The sequence below is a fragment of the Equus quagga genome, chromosome 20 (assembly GCF_021613505.1).
Source record: "Equus quagga isolate Etosha38 chromosome 20, UCLA_HA_Equagga_1.0, whole genome shotgun sequence".
NCBI classification, from domain to species: domain Eukaryota; kingdom Metazoa; phylum Chordata; class Mammalia; order Perissodactyla; family Equidae; genus Equus; species Equus quagga.
This window is the reverse complement of record NC_060286.1, coordinates 30,751,197-30,778,221: the sequence shown is the minus strand read 5'-3', so window position 1 is coordinate 30,778,221 and position 27,025 is coordinate 30,751,197. Positions and strand designations below refer to the sequence as shown.

At 38.7% G+C, this 27,025-nt stretch overlaps 1 protein-coding gene across 6 annotated transcripts in view; it reads right to left on the bottom strand.

Annotated features, from left to right (window-relative positions):
* The window catches only part of ZC3H14 (zinc finger CCCH-type containing 14), a 38,326-nt gene extending 17,752 nt beyond the window's left edge, over nucleotides 1-20,574 (bottom strand). For all 6 annotated transcript variants that reach the window (XM_046647095.1, XM_046647096.1, XM_046647097.1 and 3 more), the window contains exons 1-9: nucleotides 20,415-20,574; nucleotides 19,761-19,803; nucleotides 15,096-15,210; nucleotides 12,618-12,658; nucleotides 11,972-12,167; nucleotides 11,183-11,612; nucleotides 10,477-10,637; nucleotides 9,986-10,086; nucleotides 8,252-8,407 (exon numbers count right to left, since the gene is read on the bottom strand). In XM_046647095.1, coding sequence (XP_046503051.1) covers nucleotides 8,252-8,407; nucleotides 9,986-10,086; nucleotides 10,477-10,637; nucleotides 11,183-11,612; nucleotides 11,972-12,167; nucleotides 12,618-12,658; nucleotides 15,096-15,210; nucleotides 19,761-19,803; nucleotides 20,415-20,450 — 1,279 coding nt within the window. In that variant the 5' untranslated portion in view covers nucleotides 20,451-20,574. The remainder of the gene's footprint in view (nucleotides 1-8,251; nucleotides 8,408-9,985; nucleotides 10,087-10,476; nucleotides 10,638-11,182; nucleotides 11,613-11,971; nucleotides 12,168-12,617; nucleotides 12,659-15,095; nucleotides 15,211-19,760; nucleotides 19,804-20,414) is intronic.
* Nucleotides 20,575-27,025: the final 6,451 nt, after the last annotated feature.

Sequence of the window (27,025 nt, the reverse complement as noted above, 5' to 3'; positions counted from 1 at the left end):
CACAGACCTAACTGCTGCAAGTGCTGTGCTCACCTCCGAAGAAGGCCATGGGCAGGATGAAGCAGGGATTTCCCTTGTTTTCTCTGAATATCCCTTTTTACTAAGATTCTTTCACAGTGCTTCCAGTCCAACATAATATATTGAATATATCCATTTATATAGCCTCTCTTTCTGGAGAGGCTATAAAAATGAAGAGCTTAAAAAGGGTACAAATTCCTAACAACACACAGCAGTGGACTCCAAATTGGTTTCTAAGATTATCCACTGAGGTGTAGAACATCAGAAGTTCTATTACATTAGAAATATTTCTATCTCCATCCTCCTTAGAGTTCTATTTTTACATGTTCTAACATACATTCAATAATAGTCTGTGTGTGTATATGTAAATAAAATATATATACTGAAGTGTCACGTTGAAAATGACTACAGAATACAAAAAATTGTATGGTCAGAAATACAGAAATATGGAGATCTCTGATTTAGAGATGGGGGTTAGGGAAGGGATCAGAGCAGATTAGATTTCAACCACCTCTGGGAAACAGAACATATATGGACAAGTACTGGCTATGAAGGAGAGCAAAAAAGCCACAAAAGAGACCCTGGGAAAAGTGCAAGTGAGATGCAAGGCAGGAGCAACACACTCATTAAGGCAACAAATATTTACTGAGCTCCTATGATATGCCAGGCATGGTTCTGAGCACTCACTAACAGCAATGAACACCACACACACACACGCACGCACAAACACACAACCCCCGGTCAGAGCTTACATTCTGGTGGAGAGGGGAAGGAGATAAACTTTGAAACCAAACGCACAGAAAAACAAAATATATGTTAAAATATAACATATTTTATGTTGATATTTAAAGCCCTGAGTCTGGATAAAAATATCTAAACTATGAAAACATAAAATATATATATTAGATGGTAGTAAGTGCTACGGAGAAAAATAAAGCTTTAAAAAAGTGGGTTAGGGACCACGGGGGTAGGACACTGAGGATGGCCTCACAGAAATGCCTTTGGGGCAAGGTATGTCAACACCTGAAAGAAAACATTCCAGGGAGAGGGAAAGCATCTCAGTGTGCTCTGAAATAGAAAAACACACCAAGTATGTCAGGGTAACAGCAAGGAGAACAAAGTGGAGGGAGGGAGAGGGTGGTAGGTGATGAGATCAGGTAGGACTCTGACTCTGACTTGGAGCATAATGGGGAGCCACCAGAGGGTTCTGTGCAGGGCAGTGGCATGATCTAATTTACAGTTTAAGAGGATCACTCTGCTGCTGTGTGGAATAGAGACTGTAGGAGGACAAGTTTGAAAGCAGACAGACCAGTAAGGACACTATTCCAATAATCAAAGCAAGGCATGGATGATGGCTCACACTAGGATGGTAGAAGCAGATGTGATGAGGGGTGGGTGATTTTAGTATATTCTGAAGGCAGAAGCTGACAACATTTGCTAAAGTTAAAGGAGGGAGGAAGGTAAAAGGAGAGAGGAAAGGAAGAACAGCCATAGCACTAGGCTCTTGGCCTGAGCAACTGAAAAGGTAAAACTCCCATTAACTAAAGTGAGGAAGACTAGAGCAAAAACAGATTGGAGGGGAAGATCGTTTGTTGTTAGGCTCTAGACAAGTTTAAAATGATTTATTATATATCCAGAAAGAAATGTAGAGTAAGCAGTTGGATAGGAACTAGAAATTCAGGTGGCAAGGTCCAAGCTGGAGATATAAATTTGGGAGCTGACAGTGCAAAGATGATATTTAATCTGGATGAAATGAACAAAGGGGCATCCAACTGTGAGAAGTTGGAGCCATGAGCAAAGAAGACTACAAAGGATGTGAAACAGAAAACAAGGTTTGCGAATGATATAGCCAGACAGACATTTAAAAGATAAAATTTTAAAAATTTTAAAGAAGTGTTCTTTTCTACAGAAACAGCAAATTATCTGGGGATAATCTAGACAGCTAGTGGGAGTATAAGCACCCCCTAGGGAAATTACTCCACAATTTCAAGGCCAACTGCAGCTACTTGTCTGCTTTATTTAAAACAAAACTTGCCCACAATAAAGATTAGCCCACACAACTCTAGGTAAGCCTTTGTACCGTCTTCTTAAACTAGGAACCACGTGTCTGCAGATGTTGTTGAAAAGAGTCCGCGAATAAAAGGACAAAAAAAGCAAACAAAAACTAACTCCGAAGGAAACCATCAATTAGGGGACAAAAGAGAATCTTTCAAAAAAAAAAAGAATCCTCTAATTATGTTTTTCAAATTTGAAATGATATCATGTCCACAAAACAAGATGCTAACTAAAACAGAACAAGAAAGAACTTGTGGAAATATAAAAATACGCTTGCTTAAAAAGAAAATAGAAGACGACTAAGGATAAAGTCAAGAAAATATTCCAGAGCAGGACAACAAGATTAAGTCAAAAATGAGGAGAGCAGAGATAAGAGATAGAAAATGAAAGCAGGAAGTTTACCATCCAACTAACAGAATTTCCAAAAGAGGAGACCTATGACAACAGAGAACAATTTTTTCAAAAAACAATGTAAGAGAATTTCCCAAACTGAAAGCATGGATTTTCAAAATTAAAAGGGTGCAAAAGATATCCAGCCCAAAAGCAACTAACTAGCACCTAGACTTATCACAGTAAATTTCAGACATCAAGAACACAGAGAAAATTTCTAGTGAACGCTAAAAATTTCTAGTGAAAAAAGCCCAGGTATTCTATAATGGAATAAGTATCACATAGGTAACCAACTTCTCAGCATAAACAATAAAAGCCTCAAGATAATGAAGCCATGCCTTCAAAGTTTTGAGGAAAATGATTTCAACTTAGAATTCTGTACCTAGCCAAAGTAGCAACTGAGTACCAGGATACCTTTAGACTTCTAAGCACTCAGAAAATTTACCTCCCATACTTAGTTTCTTCATGATGAGGTGACAAAATGGAGGACTATACTGAGAAGACAAAGTGGGATGCAGGAAATGCAGAGCAAAGTCAGGGGAGGAGCAGTCCTGTGAGGACAGCCTTGAAGCAGACCTAGAGAGTAACCAGTGAGAAAGCAAAAGAGGGCAGAGGCTCTAGGAGGAAGGTACCTAAGAACAAATGAGAACCCAAAGATTTAATACTATAAAATGATAGACTTTTAGGCTATAACACAGTTAGGCAATGCAAGAAGAGGAAAAAAAAAAGAAATAAGAACACAAGAAAAACAAAAAACTATATGAGAGCAGAAAAAATAAACTCTAGGGAACTCCTAAACAAAGAACTGTAGAAAACGTAAATTTGGCCCTATAATATTCATATAGTCTTAATAATGTAAACGCTGCTTATTGGTTCTCAACTTTTAGAGTCAACCTCCAAAGCATGGTAGTTTTAACTAGGAAAACAGAACAAAAGGTAAATTTGCTCATCTTTGACAATATAAAAGTAGAGATGACAAAGTGTAGAAGGTGAGAGTGAGAAAAGATATACAAGAATTAAAGGACATAAACATCTTACATTGAAATTGAAGAGTTAAAGTACATTGAAATATAGTTAATCAGACAAGAAACAGATATTTAGTGTACTACTTAAAATTACAAAATTAACTAATAAATGAACTAAAAATAGTGATTTTACTATATCGGCTTGGAGGCAGGGAAACGTGAGAGATTCTGACATTTTGTAGCAAAAATCAAAAGATACCATCTACACTTGGTGAATTAAACAGTGGTATAAGCACATTATTACAGACATGGAGAAAATTAAAGAAAGTCATAAATGGAAGCATTTAAAAGTGGTGGCCTCTGGGGAAAAAAAAGGGTGGAGAAGAATGAGCAGGGAATGTTACTTTTTATTTTAAATTTTTCTATATACTATTGGGTTATTTTCTAATCTATCACCAGATATTACAATTTTATTTTTCCAAATTTTCTAAGGTGAGCATATATTTCATAATGTAAAATATTTTAAGTATATATATTTTTATGCAACATATACCAAATAGGAAAAATAAAAGGAAATCCACGCCTAGATACATCGTAGTGAAACTGCAGAACATCAAAGACAAAGAGAAGATCTTGAAAGCAGCCAGAGAAAGGACAGATCACCTACAAAGGAACAACAGATAATTAGAATGATAGAAGTCGACTCAACAACAATGGAAGCCAGAAGACAATGGAATAATACAATGCAAATAACTGTTGTTAACCTAGACCTGGGTATCCAGCAAAACTACTGCACAATAACAAGGAGAAATAAAAAGGCTTACAGGTAAACAGACTTTTGGGAAATTACCACCAACATACCTATTCTAAAGAAACTTCCAACGAACATACTTCAAAACTACTTCAAAATATCAGAAAATGATGATCCCCAAATAACATTCAAGAGATGTGAGAATAAAAAATAATAAACATGTTGGTAAATCTGAATAAACAGTACCATTTTATATGGTAAAATAATAACAGTGGTACCCAAATTATGCATTTTTAAAAGGGCCAAAATGAAACAACGTATGTCAGGAGGGTAAAGACTGGAGCTAAGGTATTCTAAAGTCCATTTTCCCTTTGGGAATGGGGTCACAATATTAACTTTTGGAATATTTAATTAAATCTGCATGGTAAAATTTCAGGGGTAACCACTAAAGAACAGAAATGGAGTGTTTAAATTTAAACTAGCAAAAAAAATGTACAGCAACAATAGCAATAGTAATTAATGAATCTTAAAAAAGGCAAAAGAGGAGAAAGATCAAAAGCAGGCAAATACAAACCAAAAAAGATGACAGAAACTAATCTAATTACATCAATAATTATAATAAATGTGAATGGTTTAAACTTTCCAATAAAAGGCAAACTCAGATTGGATTAAAACACAATCTAGCTTTTTATTTAAAAGATATACATGCCTAAAGCATAACAAAAGAAAAGTGGAAACAAAGGCATGGAAAACAGATATATGGGCCAAATACTAACTAAATGGCTATATCACTATCAGACAAAACTGACTTTAAGATAAAAACATCATTTGGTAGAGAGGGTTATAGATAAAGGTAAAAGGTTCAATTCCATCAGGAAAATCTAACAATTTTAACTATATATGCACCCTAGTTTAAGAGCCTCAAAATAAACGAAGCAAAAACTGATAGAGGTATAGAGAAATTAAAATAAATTTGTCATCCTGATGGGCGATCTCAAGACCTTCTCTCAATTATTGATAAGTCAAGCCAACCAAAAATTAGCAAGGTCAAGATTTGAACAACATAAATTTAGAGCTTTATCTACTAAATGCAGAATTCTCAATCCAACAATTAGAGTTCACTTTCTTCCAAAATGCACATGAAAGATGTACAAAATTAAGTCTTAATTTTCAAAGAATATTATACAGATCACATTATCTGACTACAATGCAATTAAGTCAAACATATATAACAAAAAAGATTGTAAGACAAAAAAATAAATAAAACTTCCATATACTTAAAAACATTTCCAAGGAACTCACGGATCAAAGATGAAGATCGTAATGGGAATTAAAGATAGAGTAATAATGAAAACATTATGTATCAAAATTTGTGATATGCAGCAAAAACAACAGATCAAGGGAAATTTACAGCTTAAGAAGACAGGCTAAGATAAATTAATAAGAAAAAATACAGACCAATATAGTAAAAATAAGAGCAGAAATCAATGAAAGAAAAAAAAGACACCAAAAGAGAATCAATAAAGCCAGATTACTGTTGCTGTGCTAAGTCTCTGAAAAGACTGGCAAAATACATTTCTCGTGACAGATTAATCCAAGACAAAAAGAGAAAAAGCACAAACATTGTGAGGTGAGTAAGACAGTAAAAATAGAGGCAAAAGAGATGAAAGAACACTATCAACAACTCAGGCCAATACATGTACACATTTAGATTTTTAAAAACTTGTCAGAGAAAACTATGAAACACTGCGTAAGCACATTAATGAATAGCTGTTTGCAGAGTGTCACTTTGCACTTGTGAACCAATGAAACCAGTAAAAGTCCTCATCAAAAGAGGTACTTAATGCCATTTAAATTTTTTAACCTTTTATTTTAAAACAATGATAAAAAAAACCACACAAAACAATAGCTTACTGAATTTTGATAGGGCAAAACACCTTTATAATCACCATCCAGGTCAAGAAAACAGAATTGTGTCATCCAACCCAGAAATCTCTCCATGTGCTCCATCCTAATCAGTCCTCTTCAAAAGTAATCACTAGTATGAATATGCCTTTTATAGTAATACCTAGAGTTTCTTTGTGGTTTTATCACACAAGTGTGCTTCCCTAGACACTACAGCTTAACCGGGACCCTTTTATTTTAATTTCTCTTTTAAGTCTTGTAATCTAGAATTCTCTTGCTGTCTGAACTATATAGTGTCCCAGAGATGGTACTTTGTCTACTGCAAGCTCACAGTGCAGCAACCAACATATTCCCCTGACCTCTGCACTTCCTGCAAGCTGAACGCTAGACTGAAGGCTTGATCACGCAGGTTCAAATCCTCTGGCAAGACTAAGGTAGTGCTTTATTCTTTCATCAGGAAGCACAAAACGGCTGGTTTTCACTTAAAAACAAATGGTTTAGTAGCCACTAATGACCAGGGCTTAGATTCATTAATTGACTGTGAGTTGCAAGAAAATAAAATAAAATAACTATAATTCTATCATTTTGTGTTCACTTATTAGCTACAAAAATTTTAAGAATTTCCCTCATCTACTATATCAAGTGTTGACACATGTTTTGTATTTTAGGTTGTCTGGGCTATTTGGTCTATTTCAACTATTCAACTCTGTGGTTGTAGTATAAAAGCAGCCTCAGACAATACACAAGTGAATGGGCATGGCATGGTTCCGATAAATCTTTATTTACAAAAATAAGTGCTAACTCCTCCTATTACACTTGGTTACCCAGTGGTACCATTCTTAGAGGAAAGACAGCTAAAAGCTCAATTATTTTATCTGGTTTTCAAGATAATGAGTTAGTATCTATTATCCTCCAGGTGACCAACTAAGGGTTTACATTTTAAAAATATCATTACGAAATCATAGATTTAAACCCGTTTAATGGCCTTAAATCCACTGCAATTCTTATACCCTTACTGAAGCTCAAATCCCACTTTCCAGTTGCTCTTCACAAACTGGCCCACCTACACTTTCTAGTTAGTACCTTCTGGCTGTTTTGGGGTTTTCCTGTTCCTGGGCCCATCATTTCTTGGAATTGCACATAATGCTTACATGGCAAATTGCACATTACAGTCAAAGATTTTTTTTTTAAAAAAAAGAGAAGAGACAAATACAGGATGGAATCATAATGTGTCATGAAATAAGCAAACGTGAGATGAACCTGAAACAATTTAAAGGACACAACTGAGGAGGAATGAAAAAATGTATTCCAGTGTTAGAAAAGTATGTTAGAAATAACATGATAAGCATACAGTTTTGGTGGGGTTTTTCAATTAAGGTCTTAGTAGAAGAAAAAAAGAAGAAACTAGAATCTTTCCTGATGGGAACAGAATAATCAGGTGGGAGAACAGTGGAGAAAGGCTGGGCAGGCCCAGGGGCCAGATAATGATGCTGCCTAAAGGCCAGGCTGATGGCATCAGTTCTGAAGGCAAAGGCAGGGGGAACACTATAAATGCTCTCACAGAGGAGTCACATGAGCAAAGTCACACTTTAGACAGAAGAGTGTCTGCGTAGGAGTTGGGGGTGGGGGGCTGAGAGAAAGGAAGCAGAAAAATCAGCTGGAAGCTAACTGTAGTATGTTAGGCACAGGGGATAAAGTAGGGCCACGGGGACATTAAGGCAGATCTGGCAAGTGACAGAGACAGGATGGGGAGAGAAGGGAGACTTAAAGATATGATTTCAAGTTCAAGAGAATAGGGGTAAGATTAACAAAAAGAAAAGGAAAAACGTAGATATCTGTGTACCTTTAGGTAGGAGCTTTCTAAAGACCAGCAAAATACTAATAATTATTAAGGCTGGGTGACTGAGTTTACGGGAATTCATCGCACTGTTCTTGCCACTTTTGAGAACACTAAAAATTTCCGTAATAAAAAGATTTTTAAAGTTCTGCGAAATCTAAGTATAAACTTTCCTCACGTTACCTTCTCATTCTATTTTTGGACCTAAAGAGCACTTTTCTCATAGTATAACTAACATTTCATAAACACCTAACATTTCATAAACACCCATTACAAAATATTTAATGCCTCATGAAAAAAGTGAGAATGAAATATGATTTAAATTATTACCTTGACTTTTTTCTATGTTATCTCCCTTTATTTCCTCTTCTTTAACGGGGGGGCTTATTCTGGGAGTTCTGCTTTGCCCCTGAACCATTTCTGCTAGCAATTCTTCTTGAGAAGTTCGAGTTCTGGGAGCAACTGGAAGTGTCTGTTTCTGTGAGACTTTTACATAAAATGCAAAAAAAAACCGGAAAAGCAAATGCAGTAATATATCAAAACTCAACAGTGAATACGTTCTATTAAACATAAATGCCTGCGTGGGGTTAGAACACGAGGAGTTCGAAACAGTTCATAGATATCACCTCACTCTTTCTTACAATATTCCCAAGAGATAGGTACCTGACTTACATACTCCTATGTATGTAAACAGCAGCTATACATTTTAAACCACATGCCATAAAAACACTGCAGCACATATGCATCCATTTTTAACCAAATGCAGTTTAGGTTCTGCTTCATGATCCTGTAACAATTTCAAACTGTAATTTAGATAACCTAGGTAACTTTAGTTTCAATGCCACTGCTCAAAAAACTTGCAAAATCTCCAACTATTATAAGAACAGAAAATTTAAAGGTCACAGTGAGTAAAATTCTCTAAAAGTCTCAGCATTCTCAACACTAAATATTGCTGACAAGACGAAAAGAGGGAAGGTAAACAGATGAATCATTAGGTCAAGTGTTGGCATTTGCCTGATAATCTTTATCGTGTATGCCAAAACCTGTTTAATTTTATGTTCAAGGTTAAATTAGGGATGAAGAGAGGCAAGGGGACAGATGACTATCGGGATTAAAAGTTGATAGCTTACAGTTTACTTCACTTTAGGAAGGGGTCACTAAATGAGAATGGAAAAGCAGAACAATGCTAAAAGAATGGTCATCAAATCCATCAAAAGTAAAAACAGAAATTTTTAGAGTGGGTTATTAGCTTATTAACAGAAACTTTTACACACTGGCTATAGCGTGTGTGGCACAGTGTACAGAATTTAATGGCAATATGGCACCACCATTTGGTTTGCATTTCAGCATGAGCCTTCTGTAAGATCAAATTATAGCTGACTCATCATCTCCTTTTTTTAAAAATACGTAATACTTCTATATTCTCTCAAAATGATTTAGTACTTCCACTAGGACTGGGGCAGGAACTTCACAAGTAAGTCAATTCTCCACCTTATATTCTATTTATGGGTTCTACTGAAAGGAAAGAAACCAACCTGTTCATATACTAGACAAATTTTGCTAAGTTCAGCCTCTCAGTGTTATCCAATTTTGCTTTTTATACGTCATAAATTCATATCCAATAGTGACTCTAATGCTACAAATATGAAAGTCCCATCTTTATCAAAACTCCCTTTAAAATTTCTATTTATTATATGTTTCACACACATTGGAAAGGAGTAAAAGGCATTACAGTTGCTCAAAGAACTAAATTCCAGGGGCTGGCCCCATGGCTGAGTGGTTAAGTTCATGCACCCTGCTTCAGTGGCCTGGGTTTCGCTGGTTCAGATCCTGGGTGTGGACATGGCACTACTCATCAGGCCATGCTGAGGCGGCATCTAAATTCCACTGAAAGTTTCTCCAACTGGTCAAATCTCCTTTTAAAACCATTCTTCTCCAAACCTCATGTTAGTCTTGACATCTAGCAGACGCCTGTATTTTCCCACAACCTGGGGAGCATCATTTCTAGCTTACACAAGAGTTACAGAAATCTTACTTAAAGTAAACATAATACATTTAAGTTACCTGTAGAATAGTTAGTTGTTTTTGTAACAGATTCTTGAGCTTCAGAAATAGCCTTCAAAATTAGATTCTTGTTAGCTTGTTTAGAAGGTGGAAGTGAAGGTCTAAAGAAGTTAAGAAAGGTATTTTGATTAAATTTTAGATTTCAGTTCTTTACATGCTAGCCATCTATTATCGTTTTTACTGCAGCCTTCCCTTAGGTTTGGAATACACCAGCTTCAGTGTTTAGGAAATGCCCACTAGATTGGAACCTTATAACTTTTTAAAATAATGAATCTGGATCAACTCCCCCACTCTCGTATTACACATTTTAATATTCTCTACAATATTCTCCAATTTTAAGCAATTTTTCTTTCATCAATATAAGTGTTTCTCAAAAACCAATGGAAAAGCCTTATATGTTACTACATTTTTATTTTCATGACATCCTCTTCAAGACACCCAGAAGACTCCATTAGGCAATTAAAGATTAATTTACAGACATGTAAAGGTACCTCCTTTCAGGCTTTGCTGGCACTGACACACTGCTGGAGATGCTTCCTGTACGGGACCCACAATCATCATCTTCCTCCTCCTCTTCTCCATCATGATTGAATTTTTTTACTTTAACAACTGAACTTACCACAGGCAACTTTCTCTTCCGAAAGTTTTCTTCCTGAAATCAGATAAATGTATGCTTACCTAGTCTCAGAAAGCAACAAAGTTCTACCATGGAATATTTTCTTCTTCTTAAGAAAAAGCCAATCATATTAAGAATTATGGGTTATTTCCTGGTTTCTTTTAAAAATATAAATATTATCCCCAATAGCCAAGCTTTAGCTAAAATAAAAACTAGTGCTTTAATATTTATTTTAAACAGCAGCATACAGCACTGTTAAGGAAACTAATAAAATGGAGTTACTTGGTTGTTTACTAGTAATAGCCATGAAAAATCTAAAGTTGACCTAAAATCCCCTCAAAATTATAAGGTAAACTTAAAGCTATCTCAAATGTGGGCATCCCAGGAAAGTAAATAAGATGTAAAACATCTATACTAGCCAGTTGCGAAGAGGAAAATCTGACTGGTGATAATATGTTGAGTAGTAAAAAATCAGTTTAAAATAAACTTACAAAACACATTTACTTATTTCACATACCATTTAGTATTAAGAACTGCCAACTTTCAGCCTAACAAGCCAGAATTTCTAAGTATATACAAACCTCAATACTCATTTTTTCGGCGTTGTTTCTGAAGAAGGGACTATAAGTCTCTTCTAAGCTGTTCAGCACTTCTGGTTCACACAAACGTCCTGTTTCATACACCCGGCTGTTCTGCATATCGAGTTGCTTGACAGCATGAATACTGTTTTGCTGCTGTTGAAACTGTAACCTGTTTAAATGAGCACCACTATCTGCATTTCGACTTGCAGGTGGTCGATAAATTTCAATAGAAGGGCGAGAAGAACCATATGTAAGTGTCACTGTAGGTTTTTTCTGAGATAAGGGATTCTCCTGCACAAAGTTGAGATCTTCATCAATGAGATCATCTGGTTCTGGCTTAATATCAATCACATCTTCAGAGGGTGCTGGCTCCCTCAGAGGTTTCACTGTTGACATTAGTCGGGTTGCAGCTCCATCATCATAAGTCTGTCTATTTTTTAAAAAACACACGTACACACAAAGTATTACAACCAAGTTAGAGCAGTATCTTTAAAACTTCGAAGAATATTTACTTAAATTTTAGTGAGTAAGTTTGGATACTCCCTTTACGTATTCCATTAAAAACTACTTTGAAATTGCATTCTTTTTTTAAATTTTGACTTATTATGTTTGAGTTAAAAAATAAAATAATGAAAGGATAAGATCAAAAGTTATTTAAAAAAAATTGCTCATGACCACCTCCCTGCCTCCAGTAGTTTCTGAAAACAGTAATTTAAAGATATAAAAACTAAAGTAAATGTCACACACACATACCCACCTGTCTACAGCAGGTCTACCCAGGACTCTTACCTAACACTAGTGGTTTTCTGCTCCTGAGAACCTGTAGAAACTCTAGAATCTCTTTTTTCAGGTCTAGTGCTAGAAACTGCAAGGGGTGGCACTGCAGCTTCGTGCCTTCTCTCATCTCCCCGACTGAAACTGCTCTTGTTTGAAGGCACGTTATTATCAAAGATGTTGGTATCAGAAGACTTTAGACTGGAAGGATCTGGAAAGGAGAATACATGGTTCTTGTAAGCTATTTTTATTACTTTGAACCTTCTCTGTCCTCATCACCAACTTAAAACCAATACATTTTGTTCCACAACGTTTTTAATGGCCGGATATTATTCCATACATAGCAATATAATCATTTATTCACTTTACTATTATTGAACTTTTAAGTAATTTTCAATCATAAATCATGGCTAAATCATGGCACCCACCTATAATTATTTCCTTAGGATAAAATGTATAGTTCCCCTTCCCTTAAAATTATCTTTCAGTTATATTAAATTTATTGCTCTTAAATTCATAAAAATATGTGCTTCCTAAAAAAGTTCCAGTGAACTGTTTTCAAATTTATAGGTTTTTTCCCCAAAGAAGTATATATCACTTTAGAAATAATACAACCACATGCTATAACAAATTCCAAAAAACCCACTTTTATGAATCTTACCAGTTGTAACAGAGCGAAGTTTATCTAATACACCATGAAGCCTAAAAGAAAAAAAAAATTAAAGCTTCCTTCAGGCAAGAAACATTTTATTTCAAGTGTCACTCTAAACTTGATGACATCATAGAATCAATCTTCAGATACATGGTAATAAACGGTATTTAGTGCATAAACAGTATTAGAATAAACTTAAAGCTTCACATTTTAAAAAAGGCTTTACATGAATACTGCAGAAGCCAATTAAAAATACGATTTTTTCATCACTATTTTCAACATTTAGCCTCTGCAACAATAAGGGCAGGGATATCATCTGATCACAGAGTCTTGATCTACAAAGAATGTCATTTTGTTTCATAAGGACTAAAGACTCAGTGTAGCTTATGGTAAAAGAAAATAAAATATCACAAACGTAATACAGCTCATTATTACAATCGTTTAAGCACAGTTTAAATCTACTTTATTTTTATGGTTTCTGGAACTTAACTCTGGGAAATAAAAGAAACTTAAAAATAATCTCAAAATATACTGTGTCACTTCACTATGTTATTTACAAAACTAATGTGGTAAACAAGCACGGGCCACAACCTTGCTTATAATATAACCTATTTTAGTAGTTATGTACAAGGCAAATTTGCCTTACAATCCTTCCAAGAAGCCAGGCCTCCTGAAAACACCAGAAATATCTCATTATAATATTTCAACCAGAACCCAGTCACATGCCACTGTACCCTAGGACACAATTATTACAGAGCTCCACAGAATCAGAATAGTCTGTTTGAGGCTGGTGTCAATGAACACTTGGGAAAGCAAAGTGGCAAAACAGAGACACCATCACTTTCAGCACATGTGAAAGAACTGAATTTATGGCAAGAAGAGAAAGTTGAATTAATGTGATTTTAAATTCAAATTGAGTCAGTAGTCTGTTTATGTAAGAAATCTGTGTGAAGTATTCCATCAAGTTATCTGAGAAAGGATCTACTAGATCAATCTTCCATGTTATATTAGGGACTCAAACCCAAAGCGATCCAAAGATTGAACCAAAAGTTAGATCATAAAAAACGTCTATGAAACAAAACAAATACCTGGACTGATGAAGACTTGAAAAAAAAAAGTTCTCATGATAACAGTAATTTCCCCAGTCTAAAGTACCATGTTCTATCTCTCTTTTTTGTAAATTCTGGGGACAAACTGTAACAAGTGGTTAGGTCATCCACACTGCAGGAGTGCAGGCACCAAAACATTTGAGGATTGACCACTGCACTCAATGTTCTTCAAAATTGTGTAATATAAACCTGGCGGATGCTATGTGGAATTTCAAGAACGCCTCAGAAGAGTTATAAAGCAAACAACTGCCTGCTGGGGCAGAAACACCTTCAAGACAGACTTTGGTTTAAAGGCAAGAAGTTAACCAGCTTCAGATCCCTCCTTAGTGCCCCCTATTCTCGCAGTCTCTTGTCATTCAAATTAAGCAGGCCCCCCTGCTCATTCAACTTCTGCTCCATCATCAACTTGTGCTATAACTGGTGGTTCCCAGTATGAGGGCCCTTATATGAATATTTCCTGCTCTATTCTCAGCCACATCACTATCCCCCAGTCCTCATTCTACTTCAAACCTGGTACCAGAACTTGGCCTGCTTTCTTAAATTGAATCTTATGCTTTTAGTCAGTATTCTCAACTAAAAGCATATGCAGTTTGAAAAAGGACATTGAAAATTACAACAGTAATTCATATTTGAACACAGAGTTGCCTCTTTTAAAATTCCAAACTTCAAAAAGTTGCCAGTTTTATTTATTTATTTTTTTTGCTGAGGAAGATTCACCCTGAACTAACATGTACTGCCAATCTTCCTCTTTTGTGTACGTGAGCCACCACCAGAGCACGGCCACTGACAGCCAAGTGGTGTAGGTCTATGCCTAAGAACCGAAACTGGGCCACTGGAGAGGAACATGCCAAACTTAACCAGTAGGCCACTGAGGCTGGCCCCAAAAGTTGCAAATTTGTAAAAAACTGACTTGAAATTTTGTCAAAAAACCCTGCCCCCTAAGAGTTAACTCATTAGGAAAACTAATTTAGGAAGTCTTTGAGTCCAAAAAACATCTGTAACTGGTTTTGGTGGGGGAGAAGGAATGATAAGATGCAGAAGTTTACAAAATAAACACAATAACTACAATTAACATAGATTAAGGACTTGCTATGGGCCAGTCACAGCTATAAGCACATTACGCGTATTAGCTCATTTAATCCTCACAAACAATCATACAAAGGTGATTTACTGTTCCCATTTTACAGATGGAGACACCATTCCAAGAGGCAGATCCAGGATTCAGTCTCAGCAGTCTGGCTCCAGAAGCTGTGCTCTCATCACAATCTGCCTCTCCATACTGAATCTGACTCTCCTATCAAGAACCTCTTTTCAGACAGAAGATGTACTCTGACTTGTGGCAAACTTTGGTCTGAGGGGTAAATATTCAGAAACATACCATACGGTGAATCGAATTGTGTTGTTCCCTAGAAACAGGGACAGGTCCTCTGTCATTTGGTCCTGACTTTTCTTGTTGGCCACCATCACCATAATGTAATCAGGAAGCTCTTCATCTATTTAAAAGGAAAAGTATATAAAAACTTTTTTACGTTTTCCTCAGCATTTTCTCCTACTTAAAGTTGACGTGCTTGAAAATATAGATGTAGCTCGGCTCTATTGGAATTATGGTTGACAAGGAAGCATAGCTTTTTTTCTCTGCATTCCATAGGTATTTCAATTACTAGAGGAATAGGAACTAGGAATGACTAATGAATACTTAGAAAACTAGATATTGTGAATTACAGTATCAAACTTGAGAATCCAATCATTTCCTTGAATTTTTAATAATGCTCATTAATTTCAGAAAAACTTCCAGAAAGCACACGGACACTCCTCAAGAATAATAATTGAGTTTTGTGTTTATTTGTTTCAAAATGATACTCATTTCTCAAGAGAACACCTTTATCCTTGGCAAAGACAGATTTCAATTAATTAGGGTAACAAACTTGCAGCAACATCAAATAAACTAAAACCATCCAAAAATTCTACATCATTTAAAAAATTCAATCTTAAGATCAGTGAAATAATTTCAACTCAACTCATTGTTTTATCCTCATACCCTCCTACACAGTGATTATGAGGGTGAAGCCTAGGACCAAAATCAAAAACCACTGCAATAGGAAGATAAGGAAGCAAAAGCCATTTATTAGGAACTCTAATCCCCACCAAAAGAATTCCTTTAGATTCCTTAATACCTTAAATACCTATAATATTTCTATGTGGGCTGAAAGGTTCATTTCAGAATTACTATTAGACATTTGTTTCATGGAGAAATAAAAATTCAGTTCAAGAAAAGCATAAATATACTGAAAAGCCCAATCTACAAATGGAAAGAGAGAAATCAGAATATTTGATGGAGACGTAATATGATGTGAGGAGATACAAGTAGCCAGTCATTTACTATTTTCTTTGCAGAGTATCAAAAGGCTCCCACTGCTTTCTGACAATTTTAGTAAATAAGCCTGGTAGTTTATTTATGAAAAGTATACCTACTATGGGCTGCCACTGGTAACCCACAAAAGGTCAACCAATAGAAAAGCTGTAGTGCTTTGGCAGTCTTGACAGTTTTTCTCCTTCATAATGCCAGTAATAAAAACAGACTATGCTTTCCAGCACTGTATATTAATTTGCATTTTCTAAAATTTTACATAAATGAGATCAGTGTTTGCCTAGGTACAGGGTGGGGGCAGGGAAAGAGGGAGGGATACAAAAGAGCCCCAGGAAAATTTTGGCAGTGATGGATATGTTCAAGCTTGATTATGGTATATACAGGTCAAGATCAAATTGTACACTTTAAATATGTGCAGTTTACTGTATACCAATTTAATCTGAACAAAGCTGTTAGAAATTCATATTGTTTTCTCAGTAGACACAAAACGGGAAATAGGTGTCTAATAAAAAATTAATGTGTTCATGATACATTCCTACAGAATTATGATAGATTTCTCAACTTCATATACTGAAAAAAGTAAAAATTTTGAAGGTTTCTGTAAGCTCATACTTCTGAAATGTTACTGAAAGACTGCTCTCAATTATAACTGCCATTTCACTAAAGTGCTCCATTTCAAACAAACATACAAACGAGACCTCATCACTCTTAATAAAAAGGACTTTCTCACCCAATGCCCTGAAAACAGATACTCAAACATTTATTAAAGAATTGTTTCTATAGCCTTAAAGGTTTCCAGGACTCTTGCTAGCACAAAGAGATTAGAAAGTCACCTTTTTCAGAAGGGCAATGATGTATATACATAAAAAAAGTAGGTAGCTAATTGTAAACATAAATTAATAATGTATACTTGTATTTCAAATCAAGTCTAACGGTGACCCCTGTTTACCCACTTAATCAACATTTATGAAAAAAATCAGGCTCTCTGCTCGGCCAATGGGACACAACAAATATGAAGTCTCTGCTCTCAAGAAACTTCCAATCAAGAAGCAAAGACAAGTTGAGAAGCTGTGTTAGCATGTTAACCGCTGGGAGAGATTTCAGGGAAGTTCTAGAGGAGCATACAAGAGTGACTCTTATCTGTTGATTCAAGTTTCTATTATAAAGTTAACAGAAACATCAAGAACCCAGAAGACTTGAGTTCTTTGGTCTTAAACCTGCTATTGACAAGCTCTTAAATTTAGCCCTCCCAAGAACTCCATTTCTTTATTTGTAAAAGGAGGAATATTACCTGCCACCCCCACACCAACACTGTGTTCAGAGACAAATAGAACTATATGAAAATATCTTGCAAACTGTAAAATATATATTTTTAGTACAATTATATTTCATATTGGACTATGCTAAGTTTGTAACCAGGTTTTTAATAGGCTCAAAATCCTTGGTTTCAGATCTTTGCTAAATGCTAGGAAACATCAGTAAGATTGAATTTAGACCCAATGGACATGTGTTTTTGCTTTCATGCTCTAGAATTAAGAAAGTTCTCACTGTAGGTTTTCTGTGGATTTATTTTTTGACCCCAACAAGTTCCTGGGACGTAGCTAGCATCCATTAAGTGCTGGATGAATAAATCAAGCCTGGTTCAGCTTCATCTATAACCTCTGAGCCTCAATTTTATTTTCTGTTAAAGTCTTACAACAATCCTGACAACAAATAATCTACAAAGTGTGCCCAGCACATGGTAAATTAGCAATTTTCAAACATTTGGTCTCGGGCCCCCTTTGCACTCTTAAAAATTATTGATGACCCCAAAAAACTTTTATTTGTGTGAGTATATCTATTGATATTTACAATACTAGAAATTAAAACTGAGAATTTTAAAGTGTTTATCCATTTAAAATACACCTATCACAAGTTAAATTTTTATAAAGCTCCTTAACATCTGGTTTAAAAGAAGACAGCTGGATTCTAATTTCTGCTTCTGCATTTAATCTGTTGTGACACGTTGCTCTAATTGAAGAATGTGAAGAAAATCCGCTCTCACACAGACATGCACTTGGAAAAGAAAGGAGTATTTTAATAGCCTCTTCAGTTAATGTGGATATTCTTCCATGATACTACACCAAAACTCTACAAGTGGTAGTTTTTTAAAGGTCAGCAGGAATATGGAAACTAAAACTATATCAATGACCTTTGTACTCTGTTACATGAAAATCCATTGATCTATTCTGCACTTTTAAGGGATCTTTTAACCTTGTATAATTCTGTAACATCATGCATTGGTCATTTGAAAAAATACTGGTTCACTGAGCTGTACAAACCATTCACATGTTGATACATTTCATTATACAATATAAAGAATCAATTGCTAATATCTCCATTGATTTCATAGGAAATTTAAATACTGGGAAGCTGCCAAGTTCATGGAGGGAGACACAAACTTTCCAAAATTCTGATTTTCATTTGAAAGCTCAACTTTTGTCACTGGCAACAAAGTCTACCAGTTCTTTTACTTAGCTCTTTTTCAAGCAAATGTCTGCCGAATACTCAAGTGTACATAACTAGCCTGTCAGTCCTTCTTAGAAGTTACAATTGATGGCTCATGAAAAAGGTGGCTACTAGTCAGTACTCAACTCAATCATACAAATCCTTTCCCTCAAGACAACCTATCATGCTTCAGTATACCGCAGAAATACTTTATGAGTACTTCCTATCTCCTCATGCCATATATCAAAAAGATGTAGTCAAGCGCCAGGGTTTTAAAAAATATGTTTATGCTTCATCAATTACATTCCTAAGTGAAACTGGCGTTTCTTTTAACTGCAAGTGGAAGGGTGGTGAAGACTATGATGATTCCTCGTAGAGCTTGATTCAGGCTAAGGTACCCAAGACTACCTTTGTACAATCCAAATGTCAGCACAGTGAATACGGCAAGTACCTGTCAGTTTTAATACGTAAACAGTTTTGACTTCAGAGACCCTTGGGGTCTCTCACCCCTCGAGAACTACTATCTCAAGTAGTAGCTATTATTTTTGTAGAAGGCACCACCAGCTTTGGAGCCAAACAGACCCAGGGTCTCAATCCATAAAACCCTGCTCAAGTAAGCACTCTTAGCCTCAGTTTCCTTGCTCATACAATTGGGGATTTTACCGCTTGCGTTCCAGCATTCTCCTGGGGATTATCATGACCTAATGCATACACAACAGTTAAGCACAGTGCCTGGCCAAGAATAAACACTCAAATTATAAATTATAGAAGAATAAAGAGAAAATGGACACATTACTGTCAGGAGGTAAGAGAGATCTGAAAATAAAACTCACTGAACCAGGACAGAGGCAAGCCAGAAAGCACCAAGCATTAATATCCAAAATAATAACTCTGAAAAATGAAGAGGAAAGTAAAGACAAATCGGACAAACATTAAGGAAAATATGACAGAGCCTCAACAAAGGAAGCTAAACAATTTCAAAGCATTCTATTAGAAGGGGGTTTGATTAAAAAAAAAATGGTTGCATACAGAGCTTTCAATGAAAAACAACAACCAGCGAGTATCAGATTTGAAAGTAGAAGGGGGCCTCTCAAGAGTCAAAAGTACGACAGAAAAAATGCATTCACTAGAATTCAATTAGCTGCAAACTCTAAATTCTACTAGGCTAACAGCAACAAAAGAACTTACCCACATAAGCTCCTAATTCTTGCAATTTCCCCTTAATGGCACTCTGAGGGGGGGTGGGAAAAAAAGACAAACGTTGCGAGTGAGAAACGCGGCCCTTGGAAAACAAACCAACTCTGCAGCACAGAGGCAACTTCGCGGGCGCGCGCACCGCCTGCCCCTGGGCTCCCCGGGGAGCGGCGGGCAGGCGCCCCGACCCCCTCCCCGCCCAGCGGCCCCGCCCCCCGGTCCCCTTCCCTCGTCGCCGCGGCCCCCTCCCACCTCGCCATCTCCCGGTTCCCTCCCCCGTCCCTGCAGTCCCTCGCCGTCCCCGCGGTCCCCTCCCCATGCCCGCGGCGCCCCCTCCAGCAGCGTCCCGACAGCGGTTCACTGCTCGGCGGCGCGCGGCTCCCGCTGGGCCCCCCACGCCTCCTTCCGTTTCCCGGCGGCTCCTTCTCCGGCCGCGGCCCCGCTCTCTAGGGCCGCGTCTGCGCCCAGGTCCGAGGCGGCCTGGCCGAGGCGGCGACACTCGCCGGCCCCACGGCCCGTCAGGAGCGCCCGGCGGCGACCAGGCCGCGGCGTACAGGCCGGGCCCACGGTCCCCGTTACTCCTGACAACCGCACGCCCGCCTGCCCGCCGAGGCCCGACTTCCCGCCCCCGCCCGACCCGGGCCTCACCCGGATCTTGCGGCTGATCTCGGTGCCGATCTCCATGGCTCCGCGGCGGCCGGCGGGCTCAGCACTGCGCGGCGCAACGCTTCCCCGCAGCCCCACCGCCGCCACCGTCACCGCCACAGGCTCCGCCGCTCCCGGCCGCGCGCTCTGCGTGACCCGCCCCCACCGGCCCGGCACTCCGGAGCGAACCGAATCCAGCGCGCCTGCGCCGGTGCCTGCGCCTGCGCACACCTGGGCCCGCGAAGCTTGCGCTCTGGCGACCTCTGCTGCCGGCTGGGAGAGCAAAGGCGTCCGGACGCCTTCGCCGTCTTTGGGCTTCTCCCGGCCCCTGGGGAGCAATTCGCCTTTCCTTTTCCTCGCCCGCACTTATTCATTTTACTCTCCTTTGGAAAATAAAGATCAACTAAATGTGCAGCGGATAGATCCCTTGCTTTGGTGTGAGATCCGAATTCGAATCCAGCCTTCACTTACCGTTAGTGTGATACTGGTTTAGATGTTTAAAGTCTCGAGTCCTCGGTTTTCCTGTATGTTAAATAGAGACCGCCTCCTAGTGGTTGCATTATAATTACACTTTGAGGGAAAATGGAATATCCAGCGCAACAGAACCAATCCATCCTAGTTCTCTTTGACTCCTGAACTACCTGGTTCTCCTGGGTCTGTTTCTACTTTCCTTCTCTCAGGCCCATCGGTGGTCTTTTCTCAAGATCTAATTCTCATCGTCCTGCTCCTCTGTCTCTGAACCATCTTCTTTGGAGAACTCTTTTACGACTTCAACTCTCACCTCTATGCTGATAATAACCGAATTTTCCATTAGCCCTGAGTTCTCATCTAAACCCCACTCCCAAATTCCACTTGTATTTTCTCCAAATTCAGCACATCAAAACTGAAGTCTTCATCTTTCCCTTCCCCCATTTAGATTAGTTTCTACTCCTGACGTCCCTATTTCTATCAAGAGCAGCTTAGTTCTCCCTGTCAGTGTTCACAAAACCTTAGAATCAGAGTAAGCATAGAGAGAAGTTTCGGTTCTCCCCTATATCCACTAATTCCTGAAGTGGACTTTATTATTTATTGATTGCCGCATAACTAATGACCACACACTTAGCTCCTTAAAACACACACGGTTATCATCTTGTGCTTTTCATGGGTCAGCAATCTGAGCACGGTTTATCTGGGGCCTCTGCTCAGGGTCTCACAAGGCTGCCGCTGAGGTGTCAGGCAGGCTGTGTTCTCATCTGGGGTCTTGACTGAGGAAGAAGCCACTTTTAATCTCGTTTAGGTTGTTAGCAGAATTAATTTCTTTGCTGCTTTATGAGTGAGAGCCCCAGCTTTTTCCTGGCTGTTGTCTGGAGGCTACCCTCCAGTTGTAGAGGTTGCACACAGCTCCTTGCCATGGGCTACTCCAACACGGCTGCTCACTTCAGGGAGCGCTCAAAGAGAGTCTCTCAGCTCAGGGAAGGCCTAGGCTTCTTTCACTTAAGTAAGTCAGGGCCACTAGGGCCTGGCCCCCAAATCAACTGATTTAGGGCCTTAATTACATCTGGAAAATCCCTCATCTTAGCCATATTTGTTAGCTACAAGCAAGTCAGAGGTGCTGCCCTCACTTAAGGAGAAGGGATTATACAGGGTATAAACAGAAGGGGCAAGAATCATGGGGCCACCTAGGGTCTGTCTGCCATCTGGCCCTCATCTCATATAATCCTTTGTTTTTTTCTTCTGAATTCCTCTAGCATCTGTGTGAGAGCTACTTGTATATACTCTGTATACAAGTAGTATATACACAATATACTCTGTGTAACGTTCATTTTATTTGTATGCCTGTGTGTGTGTTTGTCTTCTCTAACAAAATTATAAACTCCTTGTAGGTCTGTATTTCTCCACAGTTTCTTTCAGGATGCTAGACACATATTAAGCACTTATTAAATATCTGTAGGATAAAATAAACTAATGACCTAAATTACAAAAGCATTCATCATGGATAAATCCAACGATCATGCACTCATTCAACATTGATGAGAGGCAGTGGAGCTGAGTGACGGAGAACAAGGACACTGGAGCCAGACTGTCTGGGTTTGAATCCCAGCTCTGCTACTGCCTCTGAGACCTTAGGCAAGTGGCTTATGCTCTCTGGGCCTCAGTTTCCACATGTGTGACACAAGTAGGATACCAGCTTCTCCTTTACAGGGTTATTTTGAGGATGAAATAAGTTAACGTTGGAGAAGCATTTCAAACTGTGTTTGGCTTACAGCAGCACTATGCTTCTTGATTAAAAATTAAATGCCTACCCTGAGCCAGATACTGTGCTGGGAGCCAGAGCACAAAGATAAGCAAGACTGAGTCCCTGCATTCATCACACTCACAATCCAAAAGACGGGACATTATTTCTGTTTCTCTACCCACCATTTCAGAACTAAGAATGAAAACACATAGTTTACTATTACAGGGTACAAAATCCTTAGTCCATATTCAGATAATATTGAAAGACTATTTTATAAAGAATAAAAAATGTTTTCATTAAATGTATTCAGTATAGGGAAACATATTAAAATGTATTCAAGAAGGAGTTAACTTTCAGGACAATCCTTTTAAAACTGTGGAAAAAGAGACTTGCAGGCTGCTTAAGAACTTGCATATTTAGATCTCAGGAGTTACGGTGTCCCGATCATAGAGGGGGCAACTCCACTAAACCATGGTGGTCACCGGTCTGACAGTGTTCTGGTGCTTCCCTGTAAGACACAGCTTCACAAACCACATTGCTTCCAGAGGAAGATGATCAAGATGATGCCCCAAGACTAGGGGCATTCAGCTTGGAAACTACTAAACTAGATCATGAGAATTCCTCTCCAGCATGGAAGGGTTCTCCAGTTCAGGAGGATTGGCATGTTTTGTGCTAGGGGATTGAATGAGGACTAGATTTCAGTAAATCATAGTGCTGGCTAAGGGGGCTCTGGGCTGTCTTTCAAAGAGAGATGACTAAAAAGAGCATTGGTTTTGAAGTCAGAGAAGCCTGAGTACTAACCCTAACTCCATGGAGCCCTGAGTCCTCTAACACTGGCCTCCTAGCATCTCCAGCTTCCTCTCAGGGCAGCGTTCCGGATGTCTCATATCCTTTCCAAGTGGTGGTAGGGGGGAGGGTTTGGGGGTGGTTTCCTTCAACCTGGAATGCTTTCCTCTTCTTTTCTGTGAATGCTTAGTGAACTTTTATTTGTCCTTCCAGACTCAGCCAGAAGCTGATCACAGTGACAAACCAGGCATCACCACTCCACTTAGCATATACACCCATTGGTACATTCGCCCACTAGAATTATATATTCACCTGTTTCTCACATGGGCCGTCTTTGAAGACAGGCCCATGCATCTTATTTATGTTTCTCTTTGTAGCATCTGGCTTGCAATAAATGTGGGATGAATCGACAAGTTTTTTCAACAACGAATATCATCACATGGCATCTCTGCCCTTGGATCAAAAGTCCTCAGTTTTGGGAATTACAGTCCTAGCAGTTACTTTTGCTACTGAGGCTGACACACTTTTCTCCATTGTCTTGTCCATTTGAACAACTATATTGCCAACACCATCATTTCTCTGATGTCCAAGGGAATCTATCCCCTAAATTCTCACTCTTTGGTAGCTGAAAAGCTGCTGCAGCTGAGGTGCTGTTGAGCGTAGTAGGCAGAGCACACAGCGAGGATTCACAGAACAAAGGAGATTTCACCTGTCTAGCTCTGGCTCCCACCACCCCCTCCCGCCAGGCATCATCATCTCTCTGGGGTGGGGCGTTCATCCAATTTAGATTCTTGCAGAAGACGGTAATTTAGGTAGTGAGGTATAGTGGATGCTCAGCAAGCTATCAAAGCAGGCTAATTTCTTAACCCCTAAGAAAATATTAGTCAATGCACCACCAAAGCCATAATTTCCTTCCCTTTTATTGAACATCGTTTTAGTGTAGAACTTTCTTTTTTAAATTTTAATTTATTTACTTTAGTAAGAATTACCTTCAAAAGAAAAAGTATATGTAACATACCACTTTCTAGGTAACAAGAGGAGGTAAAGACAAAAATATGTAATTGCTTATTTATCTATAGAATATCTCAAGACAGATACATAGGATTATAGTAACACTGGTTACTCCCAGCAGGAGAGCTGGGTGTCTAGCAGGCAGGGTGGAAAGGAGATTTTTTTCCTTCCCAAAGCCCTGCTACATAATAGTATATTCTAGTGTAAGTCCTTCTAGTTCTTCTACTTGAGCTGCTGTGACAGCACGGGCAACTAACAGACAGGGGGGTAGGGGAGGTGGGGGAGTGGGGGGAGGGTGCTTCTGGGACTGGGAAATTAACAGGGTCTTGCAAGTAGAGAGCCCCGAACTTTAACTGCTAGGCCATCAAGGCTGGCTCAAGACTTTTCACTTCTATCTTTTGGGGTTCGACCATAGAAATTCCTTCACTTCCTTCCATACAAACATAAGCCTATAATAATTTCATGTCTAACACTTTTTTCTTTTGAGGAAGATTAGCCCTGAGCTAACATCTGTGCCCATCTTCCTCTACTTTATAAGTGGGATGCCTATCACAGCATGGCTTGCCAGCTGGTGCCATGTCCACACCGGGATTCGCACTGGTGAACCCAGGCAGCAGGGGCGGAACGTGGGAACTTAACCGCTGCGCCACCAGGCCAGCCCCTATGTCTAACACTTTGAAGGGATTGTTCAAGCAGCTTGTTATGGGGATGTTACTGTCAAATTAACATAGTTGAGGGAAAGCGGAGCTTAAGAACTTGGTCAGCAAATGACACTTGTGGTCTGTGAAGGAGGAAGTTCAACTCAGTCGTCTAACATCGCTTGGGTTTTATGATCATTTTCTATTTTTAAAATTCTTTTATTTTCTTCCCAATTCAATTAACAAGTTTTTATTTAGTGCCTACTCTCTGCCCAGCAGTGTCCTAGGAATTCTAGGAGATATAAAAGAAGCCTTCATGAAACCGTTTTTAAAGTTCTTGCCAAGTGTGGAGATCCCTGTGGAATGGGGTGGCTAAAAATTTGTCTTGGAAGCAGAGAGGATGGAATGGAGGGTTGGAGAGAAACGGAAGGCTTAGACAAATGGCAGGGGGACAGGAGGTGTTCCGGGCCAGGAGAAACAGCTTGATGGGGGCATCCGGGGTGAAGGGAGAAATAAGGATGGTCAGAGAGGCTGAGGCCAGTTTAGAAAGGCTCTAAAGGTCAAGGCAAAAAAGCTTAGCCTTGGGGTCCATTGGGAGTGATAAGCCCAAGGGAGAGGTAAACCTGGTATTAGTATGGAAAGAAGAAAGAACTGAGAAACTAGATGCAAGGAGACCACCCTTGTTGGAATAATCCGGATGTAAACTGATGAGGGTTTGGATTAGAATGGGGGTGGGTCACGGAACAGAGAGGAAAAAAAGAATTTGTGAGATATTTCAAAGGAGGAAATATCAGGTCTTGATGACAGGCTGGAGATGAGGAAGGGAAAAGTGTCACACATACTTTCAATTTTTCTAGGTTGTGAGACTAGAAAAGTGACTCATTTTCATGTCTCTTTTCTTTCCTCACACAAATTGACCCCCTCATAGTGTCCAGTTGAAATATCCATTACAACCAGAACTGATTTATTTTCTTCCATTAGTAACACAGGTAATCTTCTTTGCCTTTAGCTCCCTGACCCAAAGTGAGTCTCGCCCGCCTTTGTTCTCCCACGGCACTCACGCCTCTGTGATGGCACTCCCCACTGAGGCCTGGTTTGTACTGTGTGTGTGATGTGTAGGTGTATTTATCACCCACCACACCAGAAGTGCTTTGTTTGCAGGGACCACGACTTATGCATAGTAAGTACTCCAGAAGTGTTAATTGTTGAAGAAAATGAGATTTGTGAAATATAACATGAAAAAGCTTACACAGAAACAACAGAATTTTTAAAAAATCACAAATTAAAATTTACATAATAAAACTTCTCTGCTCCAATCACTCAAATCACATGCCAAGTAAAGATCAAACACCCTATCGTGATGGTGTTAGGGTCACACAGTTTTATTCCTTGGCTGAAACGCTGCAGTACAGTAATACTAATAACGCAGTGTAATAATACCGTGTAATGATAAACATTGCTAACAGGGCCAAGAATTAAATGAAACACTTCACATCTATGTTACACAAGTTACTGGATAGTGATTATTATTATTCTCATTTTATAGGAGAGGAAGCAGGCACAGAGAGGTTAAGAAATTTGCACAGTCACCCAGCTAGTAAGCGTTGGCACTGACATTTGAACCCAGACAACTGGACTCTGCAGTCCCCGTCCCTAATAGCTCTACTTTGTGTTGCATATGCATACAGCTCTTTTGGAGACCAACAGGTCACTTGAGGCATATCAACCTTTTTTGGGGTGAGGGGACTTTCCCATCCACTACCAATCAGTGTTTTTCATGGGGTATATCCTTAGATGTAAACATGAGAGAAAGAAAGAGAACGCTTGTATTGTTTTCAGAAATGTACAAGAGTCAACGAATAACTCCAGCAATAATAGCATTTTACAGACCACCTAATAACAACACAGGACTAAAACCCTTTACCTGGAACCGAAATCATATCCCCCTCCCCTCATTTTTATTA